Source organism: Carcharhinus amblyrhynchos, chromosome 1 (assembly GCF_965287045.1).
Source record: "Carcharhinus amblyrhynchos chromosome 1, sCarAmb.v2.hapA, whole genome shotgun sequence".
NCBI lineage: Eukaryota > Metazoa > Chordata > Chondrichthyes > Carcharhiniformes > Carcharhinidae > Carcharhinus > Carcharhinus amblyrhynchos.
The window spans coordinates 46043241-46062054 of NC_137324.1; the positions used below are offsets into that span (position 1 = coordinate 46043241).

At 42.5% G+C, this 18814-nt stretch overlaps 1 protein-coding gene across 3 annotated transcripts in view; it reads left to right on the top strand.

The window, feature by feature from the left end:
- galt (galactose-1-phosphate uridylyltransferase) overlaps window positions 1–18814 on the top strand; it is a 67551-nt gene that overhangs the window by 25769 nt on the left and 22968 nt on the right. For 2 of the 3 annotated variants that reach the window (XM_080217032.1, XM_080217116.1), the window contains exon 7: window positions 9226–9348. The exons of the other annotated variant lie outside the window; for it this stretch is intronic. In XM_080217032.1, the coding sequence (XP_080073158.1) occupies window positions 9226–9348 (123 nt within the window). The remainder of the gene's footprint in view (window positions 1–9225; window positions 9349–18814) is intronic. 3 annotated transcript variants of the gene reach the window in all.

Sequence of the window (18814 nt, forward strand, 5' to 3'; positions counted from 1 at the left end):
ATTGCTGGGAGTTTCCATTGCTGTGGCCAGACCAGGTAGTGACAGAATGATTCATCCTCCTGGCAAGGGAACCCGGAACATGGCGGCACAAACATTTAACATCAAAACCAAGTGGATTAAATGCAAATGCCAAGGAATGAAATGTAGATGGGAGAATCTGAAGAATTGCAGAGTGCTGGTTGTTTTGGAAGGAGGAAAGGGAGTAGTTTGGACGGGGATTTCCAGAGCATGGGGCTCAGGTGGCCAAGGGCGCATTGACTGGAAGAGAGCGGGAGGACATGCACAAAAAGCTTGAGTCATAGGTTTAGGGCATTGAGGCTTGTGATGGAGGTAGGGTTATGGAAATTGCAAGGCAATGCAGGGATTAGACTGGGAACCAGTGTAGGTTTTCTAGGTTGGGGAGAACAGGCAAATGAGATTTAGCACAGAACAGGATGCAAGCAGAATAGTTTTAGAGAATATTGAGATTGTAATGGGTGATTTCCCAGCAAGGAGAACATTGGAGGAATTAAATCTCTGAGAAAGGCAAATATGATGAATTTAGCATTGAATAGACTGAAGGGGAAAGAAGGGCAATATTCTGAGTGTGATAGTAGGGGCCTTGTGCTAGAGAGAGTCAGAAACAGAGCTCAGTGTTATATGGGATGTTGAGGTTGTAAACAGTCTGGTTCAGTCTGAATCAAAGGTTGGTGAGTGGGGTGGAATCTGCAACAATAACAGAGGCAACAATAACAATAACAGGCGTACAGAATATAGGGCTAATGGAAGGAATCTTGGTAGTGTCGACGAGCAGAGAGATCTCGGTGTACATGTGCTTAGACCCCTGAAAGTTGGCACCCAGGTTGATAAGGTTGTTAAGAGGGCATACGGTGTGTTAGCTTTTATTGGTAGAGGGATTGAATTTCAGAGCCGTGAGGTCATGTTGCAACTGTGCAAAACTGGTGCGGCCACACTTGGAGTATTGCGTACAGTTCTGGTCATCGTATTATAAGAATGGTGCCGAGGAGGTTTACCAGGATGTTGCCTAGTATGGTGAGAAGGTCTTATGAGGAAAGGCTGAGGGACTTGAGGTTATTTTCATTAGAGAGGAGAAGGTTAAGAGGTGACCTAATTGAGGCATACAAGATGAGGGGGTCGGACTATGAAGAGAGACTAAATAGACTGGGTCTGTACTCGCTGGAGTTTAGAAGGATGAGGGGGGTTCTTATAGAGACGTATAAGATAGTGAAGGGGATGGATGGGGTAGAGGTAGAGAGATTCTTCCCACTCAGAAAGGACAGCAGGACTAGAGGGCACAGCCTCAAGATAAGGCAGGGGAGCAGTTTAGAACGGAGTTGAGGAGGAACTTCTTCACTCAAAGGGTGGTGAATCTCTGGAATTCTCTGCCCGTTGAAGTGGTGGAGGCCACCTCGCTAAATATATTTAAGTCACAGGTAGATAAGTTTTTGGTAGGCAAGGGAATTAAGGGTTATGGGGAGAAAGCGGGGAAGCGGAACTGAGCCACTTCAGATCAGCCATGATCTTATTGAATGGCGGGGCAGGCTCGAAGGGCTAGATGGCCTACTCCTGCTCCTACTTATGTTCTTATGTTAAGATGATCAGAGGGTTAGATAGGGTGGATAGTGAGAGCCTTTTTCCTTGGATGGTGTTGGCTAACACAAGGGGACATAGCTTTAAATTAAGGGGTGGTAATTATAGGATGGATGTCAGAGATAGGTTCTTTACTCAGAGGGCAGTAAGGGCGTGGAATGCCCTGCCTGCAGCTGTTGTGGACTCGCCAACTTTAAGGGTGTTCAAATGGTCAGTGGATAGGCATATGGATAACATTGGAATAGTTTAGGTTAGAGGGTCATTAGATTGGTTCCACTAGTCGGTGCAACATCGAGGGCCAAGGGCCTGTACTGCGCTGTAATATTCTATGTTCAATAGGCGGAATTCTCAGTTTTTGAGACTAAACACTGTGGCAGGTTCTTTTTCTGCAGGCTAGAATGACGATCCCATGCCAGATTTTGTGCTTGAAACCTCAGCAGTTATGCACAGGATCTCTCCCCCAAGTCACTTGGCATGTCTGCTGTCAGTTGGTGTTTCGAAGGTTGCATGCCATATTTAAATACCACTCCAGCACAATCGTGTCAATCTCTCCAGCCCACCTGACTTCACCAGGATGTCAGCAACCCAGAAGAAAAAGACCAGCACCTCAAGAAGAAGCTTGTTCCTCAATTCAACCACATCACCTGCGAGGCACCCATGACCACCTTGGACCTTTACCCACTGTGTCTGGAGTCTTGGTGCATCACCTTCAAGTAAATAATGTGGTATTCATTTGGCTACCTTGTGTATGACTTTTTCATGCAGCTTTGTCAGAGTGCAGCTTTTCTCCTCTCAGTCTTCCCCCTCAGCCTTTCATTGTTCGTCATCTTCATCCACCTCTTTACTGTTGTACTTGCCGTTGTGAGCCCTCGTTCGTTTCCCCACCCTTCCTGCACAGCTCTCCTCCCACATTCCCCTCTTTGTCTTAGTCATTACCACCCCTCCCTTTCCCCTGTCACCTTCACCTTGCACTCCACCCCTGGCTGAATTGTGAACCTTCGTGGTGGCTACATGAGTCCTGCAGCACAACGCTCTCTAGATATACACTGATGCGCAGCATCAAGGGGAAGGAGACCCTGTACTCACCAATCCCAGGCATTGTACTTACCTGTACTGATGGTAAGACAAGAGGGTCCTTGGCTCCAGCAGTATGGTGTTGTCCATGAAGACCAGCACGGCGTGGAGATAGACGGCACAACTGACTGGTGAACACCGTATCAGAAGCAGTGCAGCATTATGGCAGGAAGGTTGTTGCGTTGATCCCAAAGTCTCTTGTGAACAGATGATTGCCTTGTGCACACCACCCTTTATTCATTGGATTTTAAACGACCATAATTTCACATTGGCATGATGCAAGTTTGGAAGGCCTAATGAGATGCCAAAGGGCGGCTGTTTAAATGTGCATTCATGAGATGCAAATACATTCACGCTGTCAGCTAGCAGGAAAATTGACCCGCCATTATCCCATCATTGGGAAATTTGACAAGTGATTTTACACTGGTGGGTTTCCAACTTTTTGGAACTGCTAGATTCTCTTCTGCTTCAGCCCACCAGCAAACTTGCCATGGGAGGGATGGGAGTATTCCACCCACAGGCTAAGCAACAAGGGCCAAAGATGGTTTTGGTCTTTCCAGCGTTTAGCTGGTGGATGTGTCTTGTGTTCCACTAAAGTGACCCAGTGGCTGTATTGATGGTTATTTATATTCTTCTTGACATTTTGAGAATTTCAGTTGTCACTCTTTTTATACCGTGGTCAGTAGTTGGTTCCCCTTCGGGGAGTTGACCAGAGAATGAAAGAGAGGATAAGGGGAATGGACCAAAAATGATGCAAAAAATCAATAAATGCAACAAAAGCTATTTAGGATAGCAACTCAAATGCTGAGGTAATTGAACAAAAGAATTATACAGCCAAAGACTGAACAGAAACAGGAATTGCGTTGAAATGGATAAGTATAATATTTGAGAACTATCTAAAATATGTTTTAAGCACAAAGGTAGCTGGAAATAAACAGCTAGTCACTAAGCAATTGGTTCTATTTTGATGGGCCACTTAACCATGACATTGGTAATAGATGTAATTATTTTGGAAACAGTTAAGGCTGGAAACAGTTTCTTTTCCCGGCGTTGTTTTCTACTTGTTACAGACAAGAAAAAACAACTGGGACATGTAGAGGGGAGCAAAGTGCATAAGAAAACAGTTTAATCAAGGTACAGAACCAAGGGTTGTGTTGGCTATTGGTCTGCTTTGTAAAAAAGCTCTTCAAACAATTTTTTCAAGAGTCCCCTATGAAGGTGTTGATTTTTGTGATCAAAATAACATTGGAGAAGGACTTTCTGTTCTAAGCATTTTCTTAGTGTCCATTTGACAGGAATTACCTTATTTATCATAGATCTTGTTGGTTTACAATCCCTGGAGTCCATTTAGGTCACCAACGATGCAAGCTCTTGGAAGGTGCTATATATACGTTGGAGTAACTCCACTGCTATCAGTGGGCTCAGTGCTTTGGACCAGTATACTATTGATCTGGGACTTGACAATGCTGGAAACCTATTTACCAGCTGAGTACTGAATCATAGGAATTTAGGACTTAGGAGTAGGAATAAGCCATTTGATCCTCTAAGTCTGCTCCACTATTCCATAGGATAATGACTGATCTGGTTGTGATTTCAGTTCTATTTTCCCCTCTACCAAAACCCTTATATATCAAAAATCTGGTCCAATTCTGTCTTTGAATAAACTAATTGATCCAACTTTCACTTCTTTCTAGAAAAGAGAATTCTATTGGCTAATGACACTCTGAGAGAAAAAAAATCCTCACTTCCATCTTAATAGGGAGACCTCTTATTCTCAAGCTGTGTCCCCTAATTCTAGTCTCTCCGCAAGTGGAAACATCCTCATATCTCATTCTTCTAAACTCCAGTGGGTGCAGGTCCAACCTGTTCAACCTTTCTTCACAAGATCAGGCCCCTTCCCCTGGATGAGTCAAGTGAACGTTTTCTGAACTGCTTCTAACACAATTATGAGAATGATCCCAGGAATGAAAAGCTTGACATATGAGGAGCATTTGAGGAATCTGAGTCTATACTCGATGGAGTTTAGAATGATGAGGCGGGATCTTATTGAGACTCCCAGAATACTGAAATACCTGGATAGAATGGACGTGGGGAAGATGTATTCATTCATAAGCAAGATTAGGATCTGAGGGCACAACTTTAGTGTACAACTGAGATGAGGAGGAACGTCTTCAGCCAGAGGGTGGTGAATCTATGGAATTCATTGCCACAGAGGGCTGTGGAAGCCAGGTCATTGAGTATATTTAAGACACAGAGATAGGTTCTTGATTGGTAAGATAATCAAAGGTTTAATAAAGTTTATATATTTGTCACAAGTTAACGCTGCAATGAAGTTACTGTGAAATTCCCCTAGTCACCACAGTTTGGCACCTAACCAGCTCATCTTTCAGAATGTGGGATGAAGCCGGAGCACTCTGAGGAAACCCATGCAGACATAGGAAGAATGTGCAAATTCCACACAGACAGTGACCCAAGCTGGGAATCAAACCCAGGTTCCTGTGCTAACCACTGTGCTACCGTGCCGTTACAGGAAAAGGCGGGGGAGTGGGAAAGAAACTTTTCAGCCATGATTGAATGGCGGAGCAGACTGAACGAGTCAAAGGGCCTAATTCTGCTCCTGTACATTATGGTCTTGTATCTTTTTTTTAAATTAGCAGACCAAAACTGTGCACAGTATTCCAGGTGTAGTCTTGCCAACACCCATTTGACTCATTCAGTCTGCTCCGCTATTCAATTATGGCTGATAAGTTTCTAGCCCCACTCCCTCGCCTTTTCCTGTAACGGCACAGTAGCACAGTGGTTAGCACAGGAACCTGGGTTCAATTCCCAGCAGCAGTAAATCTTCCCTATTTTTATATTCTGTTCCCCCTTGCAATAAATGCCAAGATTCCATTTGCCTTCCTAATCTGCATTTGCCTTCCTTGCTGCACCTGCACACTAACCTTTTTTGATACCTGTATGAGATAGTCAGATCCCACTGTACCACCGATTTCTGAAATCTCTCTTCGCTTAAGTAACATGTTGCTTTTATATTCTTCATGCCAAAGTTCATATTTGCCCATTTATACTCCGTCTGCCAGATCTTTGCCCACTCATTAAACCTGTCCATATCCCTTTATGGACTCTCTATCTCCTCTTTGCAACTTATTTACGTACATACATGGTGCCATCAGCAAATTTAGCTACCATACGTTCAATCCCTTCATCCAGGTCATTGATGTATATTGTAAATAGTTGACGTTCCAGCACTGATCCCCGTGGCACTCCATTAGTTACAGCTTGCCAACCAAATATGACCCATTTAACCCAGCTGGGTTTGGTCGGCTCCAGATTGACTCTCAGGCAAGTCTGAAATGCCAGATTCGATTAAAATTAATAAAGGAACAGAAATTGCCCTGCATGGATTGTCAAATAGCAATGTATTCCATTTTAACGGTTTTGTAAGAAAACCAGAAGAGCTGCCTACCCCATAAGTTAACTGTTATATTTCTATCCATGCGAGTGATGATTTGACTAGATCTGCTGGTGTGAAAGATCTCTGGTAAGTCCATTGCAGGGATGCAAGAAAACATGTACTTTGTCTCCTGAAATTAAATGCAGATCCCTTCTAGTGTGCGTGTGATGCACCTGGATATCTTCATGTTAGCACAGACCCTGAGTGCACCTGGATATCATCATACATAGGAAATTACTTACTTCAAAGTCTGTAGTCTAATTTAACAGATCCACGTGTAACTTTTTTGGGTTAGTGTTAAATTTCTGAGGATAGAAGCCATGGAATTCATCAAAGTAAATTTAACAGGATGTTGAAGGAAAACACACAACAACAAAATTAATAAAAGATTTTGTCTCCAAATAAATTATTTCTTTAAAGGAATGCTCTAGCTTTTCTTAATTGTAAGGTTTGTTTAATATCACCACTTCTGCCATCATTTTAATCTTTTTATATAAAGGGCCCATCTTTTCACGTTCTGCTGGCCTTAATTTCGTGCTGCCCCACTGGTAGGTCTTTAGATAGGGGTGGGGAAAGCAGAGAATGAAATTGAAGGATCTGAGTTCGGCACGCCCTGACCGCGCAGCGATTTTACACCGGGGAGAGCAAGGCTTTTGATGGGCCTTCCACGCTTTCCCCAGTTGAGGCCCTTAGTGGCCAATCATTGGCCACTTAAACACTGTTTCCTGCCCAGCCTCAATTCTTTAGGTTAATGAGTGTTGTATGATGTTCTGTGTGCCTGTGCACCATTGTAACATAAAAGTGCTGGCAGAGCAAGGAATAATGTGAGACTAGAAAATTGTAATGCCCACAGTATGATGTGTAGGGTCACATGGTAATAGACTCGTATAAGACTCTAGAGGCATGGAGATGATGCCATTCATGTCAATAACTGCGATCCATGCATAGTTACAGGTCAACAATTAATGGTTTTTGTTTCAACATACAAGTTTCAAGATCTCATCATTGAGATGTCAAATTAACCCATAAAGCAATAGTGGGAGGGGTTACGTGACATAGGGGAAACCTGAAAATAAACAAGCTTAGGTCTTGGGTGAGAAGGACAGGGGTGGGGTACTCCTCCGTCAGGAGCTCCCTTCTGACTTTGGGTTCCCACCCTCTTAAGATCTGGTGACGGCCACCTGGCCTACCCTGGAACCCCCCAAATGCACCTTTCTGTCCGGTCCCATAGCTTAGACTCTAGCTTGTTGAAGCAAGAGTGCCCTTCTGTCCACCACAGCTCCTGTCACTGCAGGGACCAGAGAGCTGCTGGCCAGTTAGATTGGCTGCCTGCCAATCTAAGGTGGGATTTCTGAGTGAGGGACAGGAGTCTCAGCTACAGTCAATTAATAATCATTCAAATGTGAAATGGCTATGTGGCAGTCACAGTCAGTGGGGATATTTTCCTTGCAGATTCTTTTGGATGGCAGGAAGGGAAACCCCACCATCTGAAATATTTTGTTCCTGGTGTTAGTTCTTTGAGAAGAAGGCTGGTTGACAAGAGGTGGCAATTAATTGGGTCAGTTGGGGACTTGTTTTAAAAGAAATTAAGGGGGGGGTCTTAATCAGATAAAGTGGGGTTGAGCTATGAGGAGAGGCTGAATAAACTAGGCTTGTACTTGTTAGAGTTTAGAAGAATGAGGGGAGATCTCATTGAGACGTATAAGATGATGAATGGGATGGATAGGATAGAGGTGGAGAGACTCTTCCTGCTCAGAAAGGACAGTAGGACTAGGGGGCACAGCCTCAAGATAAAGGGGGGGCAGTTTAGAACGGAGTTGAGGAGGAACTTCTTCACTCAAAGGGTGGTGAATCTCTGGAATTCTCTGCCTGTTGAGGTGGTGGAGGCTGCCTCGCTAAATATTTTTAAGACGTGGGTTGATAGGTTTTTGATAGGCAAGGGGATTAAGGGTTATGGGGAGAGGGCGGGAATGTGGAACTGAGCCACGACAGATCAGCCATGATCTTATTGAATGGTGGGGCAGGCTCGAAGGGCTAGATGGCCTACTCCTGCTCCTATTTCTTATGTTCTTATGTTCTACCTGGGCATGACCCTCTTCCCCCTGAGGATGTACTCACCTGCACACCGGGTTCTGCTCACTAGGTGCACATCGTGGGAGACGTGTTGTGATTCATGTTGACGTGCTCAATCTAACAGGGAAGTGGGGGGGAGGTTGCTAGCAGGCATAAAGATGTGATAATTTTAATACATTTAAAATAGCGACCCAGACATTCAATGTTGGGATTCCCGTCATGTCATTGGTGGGAGGGTGAGGACAATTGGAACAGGAAATCCTGCCAATGTAAACCGTGTTTCGCCCACGGAATTTCCTGCTGCCACCCTCATCCGTGCCCCCTGCAAATTGGAGGCCCCCCCCACCCTCTCCCCTGGGGCCCCCTCATATCTAAACCTAACCAGTAATTTACCAATTGGGAACTTAATATCAAAGCTGGAGTCCTGATAATTTTATGGCACTTCAATTTAAGGAAAAGCATTTGAGCACTCTGGGTCTGTACTCAATGGAATTTAGAAGGATAAGGGGGGATCTCATTGAAGCTTCCAGAATACTGAAAGGCCTGCATAGAGTGGATGTGGGAAAGATGTTTCCATTAGTAGGAGAGACTAGGATCTGAAGACAACAGAACTGAGATGAGGAAGAATTTCTTCAGCCAGAGGGTGGTGAATCTGTGGAATTCATTGCCACAGAAGGCTGTGAAGGCCAGGTGATTGAGCCAGAGATAGATAGGTTCTTGATTGGCAAGGGAATCAAAGGTTATGGGGAAAAGGTGGGAGAATAGGGCTGAGAAACTTACCAGCCATGATTGAATGGTGGAGCAGACTCCATGGGCCAAATAGCTTAATTCTGTCCCTATATCTTATAGTCAAAAGTTGTCTCAGTACTCAAATAATAAACGTTTAACTCTTTACCAGTTGTGTACTTTCAGGAAGGATCAAAATGTCACAGATCAAATTAGTTGATTATATTTGCCTTCACACATTTTCACAATCTAACATTTTTAAGGTCTATTGTTCAGTTTTACAAGAGAGTCATTTTTGCATCTTTCAGGTGTGGGCTAGTTCCTTTCTTCCCAATGAGCCAAGAGTAGCGGATCAGACACAACGGGACTATTACAACTGCCACAAGGTGCCAATGCTGTTGGAATATGCCAAGTTAGAATCTCAAAAAATGGTTAGTTTTAACATCTTGATAAAATGCTACTTGTACATAGAATCTGTCTTTCTTTTATTAGCCATGACTTTACGTGCATATTTCCTTCACTTTATTTACAACTACATCTTCATGCAATGAGGCTAAGAGAATGAGTAGAGCTTCATTTGTTTTGTAGTTTTATGCCAGGAAAATGCACATTATGCTCAGTACTTTAACTATGCTTGTAAATTGTTCTACTTGCCATGCCTTTAGTCTCGTAGGCTTTTGTCATGGCTAACTTCAGAAGTTAATCCCTGCGTATGTTCTATGGGACTAAATGTGAAATGCTGTAATCATTTGTGGTGAGCTTTTTGTTTGGACTGCATTCTGTTTCTAAAAAAAAATCCAAGTGTCTATGCTGAAAAAGTCCTGAATGTTTATTTATCCACCTCCAACTGCTTTGGGTCACCATACAGGTGACTTTTTTTTCAGGTCTTATATCAACTTCACTGTGTAACTGGTAACCAGTATGGAGCCCTGTTTCCTCATCTCTCCTTGTGAAAACCAGCCCTTTTTACCATCAATGATATCATTAGCACAGAGAGTTTACTGTGAAGGAGCTCTGCTCTTTATTTTCTGCCCTGTCTGAAGGATGCTGCTTTTTATTCTGGGAAAAGGGTCTGCAGATTCTAGATCTTTTCTGATGATTAGGGTGTTCATGTGTAAATGTAAATGGTGTCCTTTTTAAAAAATGGAGACATTGCTTGTGTAATGTTGTGACATTGATAAATTATTTGACACTAATTTGACCCTAACCTCCTTCACAATAAATTAGTTACTAACTAATGTGAAGTCCAGATTTAGTACCCAAAGTGCTGGTCTATTACAAGCCTGTGCTCAATCAGAAATCAATTACAAATTGAAATGGACAGATTCCTTCTGTAATTGGATCATGGTCTTCTCACTGAACCAGCTGACATGGATGTAATCTGATCTACTCAATTAGATTCCTTTAAATAATATTACTTATACAATATAATATTGTTATGATATAGAAAAGGTGCATGCCAGTCATGGCATTGGCTCAGTCGGTGTGTATTGTGTAGAAAAACTTACGAAGAAAATCTTGCATGTGTTCAGCTTTGTGTTCTTTGGTTTTGACAGCAAGAAGCTGAAGGCACGCATTTCAGAACTAGTGGGTCTTCCTTTAGGATATTTTATTTCCTTCTGAAAAGAGCTGTAGTGTTTCAGCAACAAGTCAAATATGAAGAAATTTATTTAAAAATAGTGAATTTTAGGTGGAGAATGCTAATTTGTTGATGGTCTTTGGAACTGTATACCCTTTTTAAACTTGATAACAATCAGTCAAAGATACAGAAAATGTGTTCTCCCAAATGTTTGTGTGCAAACAACGATTTAGTTAGAACATTTATAAAAGTTCAAAGATTTTTATGTCCTGCATCTGTTCAAGAAACAAATTTCCTTTTTTAAGTCAGCTGGATAATTCCAAACCATATTTCTGAAATTCACACAGACAGGGTGACCTGGAATTTCCTGAAGACTTAAGATGCTGAGACAATGAAGGGTATGTGAAATGCAGATCTTCAGCACAAAATACTGGGTAAATTCAGGTGTCAATGACCTGTAACTGATTTGTACACTGTTTTCAAATTTCTGGACTTTTTTTGTATCAATTCCATGAAACCTGCACTGACACCATAAGAATTAGGCCACTCAGTCCATCGAGTCCACTCCTCCATTCAATCATGGCTGATATTTTTCTCATCCCCATTCTCCTGCCTTTTCCCCATAACCCTTGATCCCCTTAATAATCAAGAACCCATCTATCACTGTCTTAAAAACACTCAGTGACCTAGCCTTCACAGCCCTCTGCAGCAAAGAGTTCCACAGTTCACTACTCTCTGGCCAGAGAAATTCCTCCTCATCTCTGTGTTAAAGGATCATCCCTTTAGCCTGAGGTTATACCCTCTGCTTCTAGTTTTTCCTACTAATGGAAATATCCTCTCCATGTCCACCCTATCCAAGCCTTGCAGTATCCTGTAAGTTTCGATAAGATCCCCCCTCATCCTTCTAAACTACAATGAGTACAGACCCAAAGTCCTCAACCGTTCCTCATACGACAATCTCTTCAGTCCAGGGATCATTCTTGTGAACCTTCACTGGACGCTTTCCAAGGCCAGCATATCCTTCCTAGGATATGGGGCCCAAAACTGCTCACAATACTCCAAATGGGGTCTGACCGAAGCCCTATACCGCATCTGAAGTACATCCTTACTCTTGTATTCTAGCCCTCTCAGCCACTCTTTAACAAAACTCCAATTCCATGCTAAAGTGCAATGTACACAAATATTCTAAATTTACACCTAAAATCTTTTGAGCAACAGGACTCAAATTATACTTCTGGTCTTTTCAGATTTTTTTTTGTCAATAAACTTCTTGAGACCTGCAGGATATTTTCTGTGTCTACATTTTTACGGCAGCAAAATCTTTTGTTTTAAAATTTGAAAACGTGCCATGATTGCATTTCTACTCGATTTTACATTTCAGTGAAATTGTGTTCCCACACTGCACATGTTTCACAGCAGTGGAGGTGACCCGCCATCGGTCTTCTGGTCCAACCTCTGTCAATGGAGTTTTCCGTTGTCTGCACCCCACCTCCCCGCCCGCCTCCAAGGAACACGTTGCTTTGTCATCAGTGAGACAAGAAGATCTCACCATTGTGAAAGTCCAAAAGATTCCAGCCAATGTGTGCTAAGGAGATTGGCAGTAAATTTCTGCACAATCTGCCAATTTTCTGTTATTGAAATTCCTGGCTGGAATCTTTATTCACCTGAAGTACAGTGCACACATTATCCATAAAGTTCCATACCCTTCTTTAGCTAGCTCCAAGTCTTGGATGACAATGAACAGAAAAACAAGCATAGAGACTGCTAAACAAAATCATTTCTTCAATGGTATTTGTAGATAAAATCATAGCACCCTACAGAGGCCATTCAGCCCATCGAGTCTGCACCGACCGCAATCCCACCCAGGCCCTATCTCCATAACCTCATGCATTTACCCTAGCTACTCGCCCTGATACTAAGGGACAATTTAGCATGGCCAATCCACCTAACCCGCACATCTTTGAAGTGTGGGAGGAAACCTGAGCACCTGGAGGAAACCCATGCAGACACGGGGAAAACCTGCAAACTCCACGCAGACAGTGACCTAAGCCAGGAATTGAATCCAGGTTCCTGGCACTGAGAGGCAGCTGTGCTAACCAGTGTGCCGCTGTGCCGCATTTACCATTGTCAGGTTTCTTACTTTTGCCATCCTGGGTGCTACCATTGATCAGAAACTAAAGGGAAGGAATGGGAGGGTAATTAATGATTGGGTAAACCATATCATAAGGCAGTCACCTAAATTCCATGGCTGCTAGAGCAGTTCAAAGCCTCTGAATTCTGTCGTGAGTGGCTAGCCTCCCTAAAATCTGCACAGCAGAGGTCAGGAGTATTGGAATATTCTTCACTGTTCTCGAAACAGTGCATTTGACAAGCACCACATCCTTTGGCTTAAGCATTCAATCCCTCCAGTGTTAGTGTAATAACATGGAAGATTATGGCTTAGATCTTGAGTATTGCTGAAAAAAGAGACGTAGAAGCTTTTTGTCTTGCACGCATGAATGGAATGAGCTGGGCAGCATGATGGCACAGTGGTTAGCACTGCTGCCTCACAGCACCAGGGACATGGGTTTGATTCCCAGCTTGGATCATTGTCTGTGTGGAGTTTGCACGTGTGTAACTTTATGATAGAGTGCGTGGGTTTCCCCTGGGTGCTCCGGTTTCCTCCCACAGTCTGAAAGGTGTGCTGGTTCAGATGCATGAAAGGATTGACAAGTTTCAAAGGGAACAGCAATTTGTACTGCATAGGACAGGATTTGCTGATGGTTGGGAAGTTGGCTGTGAACGATTGAAATGTTGTAATGTCACATGCACCAGGAAACTAATGTCCCCTGTGTTTTTGTTTATTCAAAAAGTTGCAATGCCTGGATGTATTCTTTTCGCCTGCAGTGACAATGCTATGTGCATAGGTCAACAACTGGTAGATTGCATGTCCCTTTGGCTGTACACAATAGGCAGAGCACTGACTGTACTCAACCAGCTCATGCTTTCAAAGCTCAATGTGATGTCCAATGTTAGATGTAATTCTAAATTTAGGCAGCGCTTGCTGAACAACAGCCAGTTTAGGATTACCTGCTGGGCCTGCAATATGTCTGTTGATGAAAGCTACACATATGGGAACCTGGCTCCTGCAGGCAGTTCACTGGGAGAAACAGATTCCATCTTGTTGTGGAGGCAGTGGAATAGTAGTAGTGTCACTGGACAAATAATGCACAGACCCAGGGCAATATGCCAAAGGATCATGTGTACTCAGCACATTGGCTCTATTCCCTCCCCACAGATGCTATCAGATCTGCTGAGATTTTTCAGCATTTTCTGTTTTTGTTTCAGATTCCAGCATCCACAGTATTTTGCTTTTAGCACTCTGGGAACCCACGTTCAAATCCCACCATGGCAAATGGTTGTTATTTGAATTCAGTAAAACTCAGGAATTAAAAGTCTAATGATGACCATGAAATCAGAAATATTTAAAAAAATTTTTGAGGAAGGAACTCTGCCATCCTTACCTGGTCTGGCCTACAGCAATGTCGCTGTTTCTTAAATGCCTTCAGGGGTGGGCAATAAATGCTGGCCCAGTGACGTCATATCCCATGAAAGATAAAATTACATTTGTTTGCTCAGTATTTGATAAAGATGTTTAAGTTGGAACCTGTAAGCAGAAATTTCAGTTGACATTGTAACAATTATTGCATTTCAACAAGTAATTCATTGTCTAAAATATATATTTTAATATGGTAAAAGCTGGATTAGTGCAAGTAGTGACAATTGCTGATCAATGAATTGTACATTTCCAATATTTTCTATTGTAATTCCAAAAAGGTAACATTTCTTTTTATATTGTTCAAAGAGCCTAAGAATGATTCATATAGTAATATCATCCTCTGTAATAAGTGGCGAAGGTGTATTGTTGAGAAAGGGAAGTGTCAAGAGAGTTTCATACTGTCATTTTCAGATTGGATCAAACCAAGCATGTGAACTAATTTAAAAATCCTACAGGTAACCTCATCCATGGAATACCTAGTCTTTAATTGCTTAGTGTTGTCATTCATTATCTTATACTTAGTAACTCCTATATCTAGAGATGCATGAAGCAGCTTATCACTACTCGATAAATAATCTGTCCGCCAGCAGTAAGCACCAGGAAAGAATAAAGTTAATCTTCGGTACAGAAGAATTTAATTTTTATCCCATTTCTATGAAATGTATAGTGGTCTTTAAGTTGTCAGAAGCGACCAAAGAATGTACATCGAGATGAGAACCAAACGCCTTTGCAAGTCAGCTCTTGTAACCTGCTTGACCCTAAGATGCTGGAAAATACCAAATCTGCTGACAATAAATGCATGCAGACTGCTTTCCACTTTTGATCTCTTATCTGACTGAGTTGTTTTAGGTTCTTGATTTTAAACTGTGGGAACCATTACCAAAGGTTTTGTTTGAAATAGTACAGCTGATGCCTTCCTTCTACCACATTAAGGGTTCTGACAGATTTCTTACCAGCAGAAACATAACATGCATCTTCCTGTTTTTGGCTTTTTTAAGGACAACCGACAGTTCCCAAACCACACAACTTACCATCATTTTGCTTAATTGATAAAATTTCAAAGCGAACTTGTTTTTATTAACTTTTCTTGTAGCTGATCATCATACGATGAAGATTTATTGTGAAATCTCCATAGTGTTTAATTTAGTAGCATTATTGGACAACATTTTGGGTGCAGGCCTATCTTAACAGTATTTCCTGGGCCTGCTGCAATGACATTAACAGTAATTTAAAAAAAACACGAACATGCCTGGATTTCTGAGCTAAGTCGACCTATTGGCAATATGTTGTAACCCTTTCCCCCTTTAATTCTATATCAATTTAATTCTAATTCTTTAAGTATGAGTATTGAAAAATTTCTGAAATATCAGTGTGGTTTAACTTTTTTCAATGTATGTATTTTTAAGGCCCTAAGGATAATTATCTCTCAGCAACATTATATGGATACATAATTTTGAAAATTCCACCAAGATAACAATTGTCTCAAGTGTTGCTAATTCTGTAACAGAGACTACGGCTGGAATTTTCCAGTGGTTAACACGGATGGGATCTTCTGGTCTTGCCAACAGCTTTCTGGACATCATGGAATGCAGTCAATGAGAAATCTTATTGACAACGGCAGGATTAAAAGATCCTGTCACCAACAAAATGTGTGCTACCTCCTGCCATGAGAAATATGCCACAGAGAGGCCAGAAAATCACCCCCTATTTGTTTGAAATTGTTGGGTGCCTTCTTTATCATCCCATAATTCCTTTCAATTAAGGCACAGTGAACAATTAAAGTCAAAGAGATCTACAGTACAGAAAAAAGGCCTTCAGCCCTTTGAGTCTGCATCAGTCAAAGACAAGTACCCAATTGTTCCAATCACGTTTTCCAGTCCTTGGCCCATTTCCTTATATGTCTTATGTTTAAATGTTATAAGGGCCTCTGGCTCTGTCATCCTTTCGGGCAGTGAGTTCCGGACTCCTCCACCCCTGGTGAAAATATTTTTCTTCTTATCCTCTGTAAACCTTCTGCCCCTTACCTTGAAGCCCCTGGTCATTGATCCCCACCAAGGGAAAAAGTTTCTTCCTGTCTACTCTGTCTTTATCCCTCAATCATGTCCGCCTTCCCCCCCCAGTTCTCTCTGCTCCAAGGAAAACAACCCCAGTCTATTCAATCTCTCTTCATAACTCAAACTCTCCAGCCCTGGTAGCATCCTGATGAATCCCCTCTGCACCCTTTCCAGTGCTATCACATCCCTGCTGTCATGTGGATTCGAGAACTGCACACTGTACTCTAGCTGTGACCTAACCAACATTTTGTATACTTCCAGCATATATTTCTCTGCTCTTAAACTGTGTGCCTTGGCTAATAAAGGCAAGTACAACATATAGGCTTGTACTCGTTAGAGTTTAGAAGAATGAGGGGAGATCTCATTGAGACGTATAAGATGATGAATGGGATGGATAGGATAGAGGTGGAGAGACTCTTCCCGCTCAAAAAAGACAGTAGGACTAGGGGGCACAGCCTCAAGATAAAGGGGGGGGGCGGTTTAGAACGGAGTTGAGGAGGAACTTCTTCACTCAAAGGGTGGTGAATCTCTGGAATTCTCTGCCCGTTGAAGTGGTGGAGGCTGCCTCGCTAAATGTTTTTAAGAAGCGGGTTGATGGGTTTTTGATAAGAGAGGGGATTAAGGGTTATGGGGAGAGGGCGGGAATGTGGAACTGAGCAGCGACAGATCAGCCATGATCTTATTGAATGGTGGGGCAGGCTCAAAGGGCTAGATGGCCTACTCCTGCTCCTATTTCTTATGTTCTTATGTTCTTATATGCTTTCTTAACCACTTTACGCGTCAGTCCTGATTTGTTAAGAAACTGGTGTACATGTCTCCCTGATCCTCGGTGTCTTCCACTGTCCTGTCCGTTCATCATGTTATGTCCCTTGTCTTGTTTATCCTGGCCAAGTGCATCACCTCACTCAGATTGAATTCCATTTGTCACTGATCAGCCCATCTATCAGCTCTTCTCTATCCTCCTGTAATCAAAGGCTGTCCTCACTATTTACACCCTACCAAGTTTCGTACACCCACAAACTTACTGATTAACCCTTCTACATTCAAATCTAAATCATTTATATAAACCACAAACAGGGTGGCGAGTGTTTGGTCCCTGCAGAACCCTACTGGACACAGGCTTCCAGTCAGAAAAACCCCCCTCAACCATCACCGTCTTTGTCCTGCCACTCAGCCAATTCTGGATCCAAATCTCTTTGGATCCCATGGGCTCTTACCTCCACTATCAGTCTCCAATGTGAGACCTTATCAAAAGCCTTGTTGAAGTCCAAATGCAGTATCCTCATCTGCACACCTAGTCACCTCTTCGAAAAATTCAATCAAGTTGGTCAGTCACGACCTTCCCTTAACAAAACCATGCTGACTGTTCTTGATTAATCCCTGCCTCTCTAAATGCAGATTAGTTTCTCAGAATTGCTTCCAATAGTTTTCTTACCTATGAGGTTAGACTGACTGGCCTGTAGTTTCCTGGTTTAATCCTTCTTCCCTTATTGAATAATTGTACCACATTGATTCTCCTCCAGAAATTATCCTGTGGCCAGAGAGGAAATAAAATATTATTGCCAGCACCCCTGTTATTTCCTCCCTTGCCTCACTCAAAAGAGTTGGGATGCATAGTAGAGATTTATCTACTTTTCAGCCTGCCAGATCACTCAAAACTACCTCACAGTTTGTTAATTTCTTTAATTGTATCACAGTCCTTCACCCTGATTCCTGTACCTACATCATTCCTCTCACTGCTGAACACCAACACAATGATTTAGTTCATAATTATTTAAAAATCATTACTTTCAATAAATATTAATTTGACCCATGATTTTTATGTAGCTTTTTAATTTTGATGTGTACTGTGACAGTACACATGATGTGTATAGTAGGACTAGGGGGCACAGCCTCAAGATAAAGGGGAGGCGGTTTAGAACGGAGTTGAGGAGGAACTTCTTCACTCAAAGGGTGGTGAATCTCTGGAATTCTCTGCCCGTTGAAGTGGTGGAGGCTGCCTCGCTAAATATTTTTAAGAAGCGGGTTGATGGGTTTTTGATAAGAGAGGGGATTAAGGGTTATGGGGAGAGGGCGGGAAAGTGGAACTGAGCCACAACAGATCAGCCATGATCTTATTGAATGGCGGGGCAGGCTCGAAGGGCTAGATGGCCTACTCCTGCTCCTATTTCTTATGTTCTTATGTTCTTATGTGACCAATTATTTAAAAGTTGCACCAGGGCCTCGGAAGTGGTTTTGATGTCCGCACCTAAGTGTATTTTACATGACAGGAACCGGTTTTGTTCAAATTGATGCCACTGACAGTCCTTTTTAATTAATGAATCGTTGATCATGTTCCCTTCAAACACCAATAGTCCAGGAGTTAAGTGACCTTGTTTAGCTGATGCTTCTGTCACAGATTGCTAATCACTGCTGGAGATCCAAGTTTCAATCGAGTCCAGAACAAGTAGCTGGAAAAAAATCTGCCATTTGGGTGGAAATGCAACAAGTTCTTTCTGCTGCATAAAAAATCTATGAATTCTGTTGTCAGGGTTGATTTTTAGGCCCTAGTCATGTGGATACCAAGGTGAGAGGATGTGGAATTGTTTCTTTCTCCCTCATTTACCTGAAAGGGCAGCCATATGCTTCTTCGCTGCTGCTGGATTGCCTATCGGCCCTTTAACTTTGAGAGGCCACTTGACATTCTTAATTGGATGACAAGCCCACCCACTGGCCATTAATTGTCC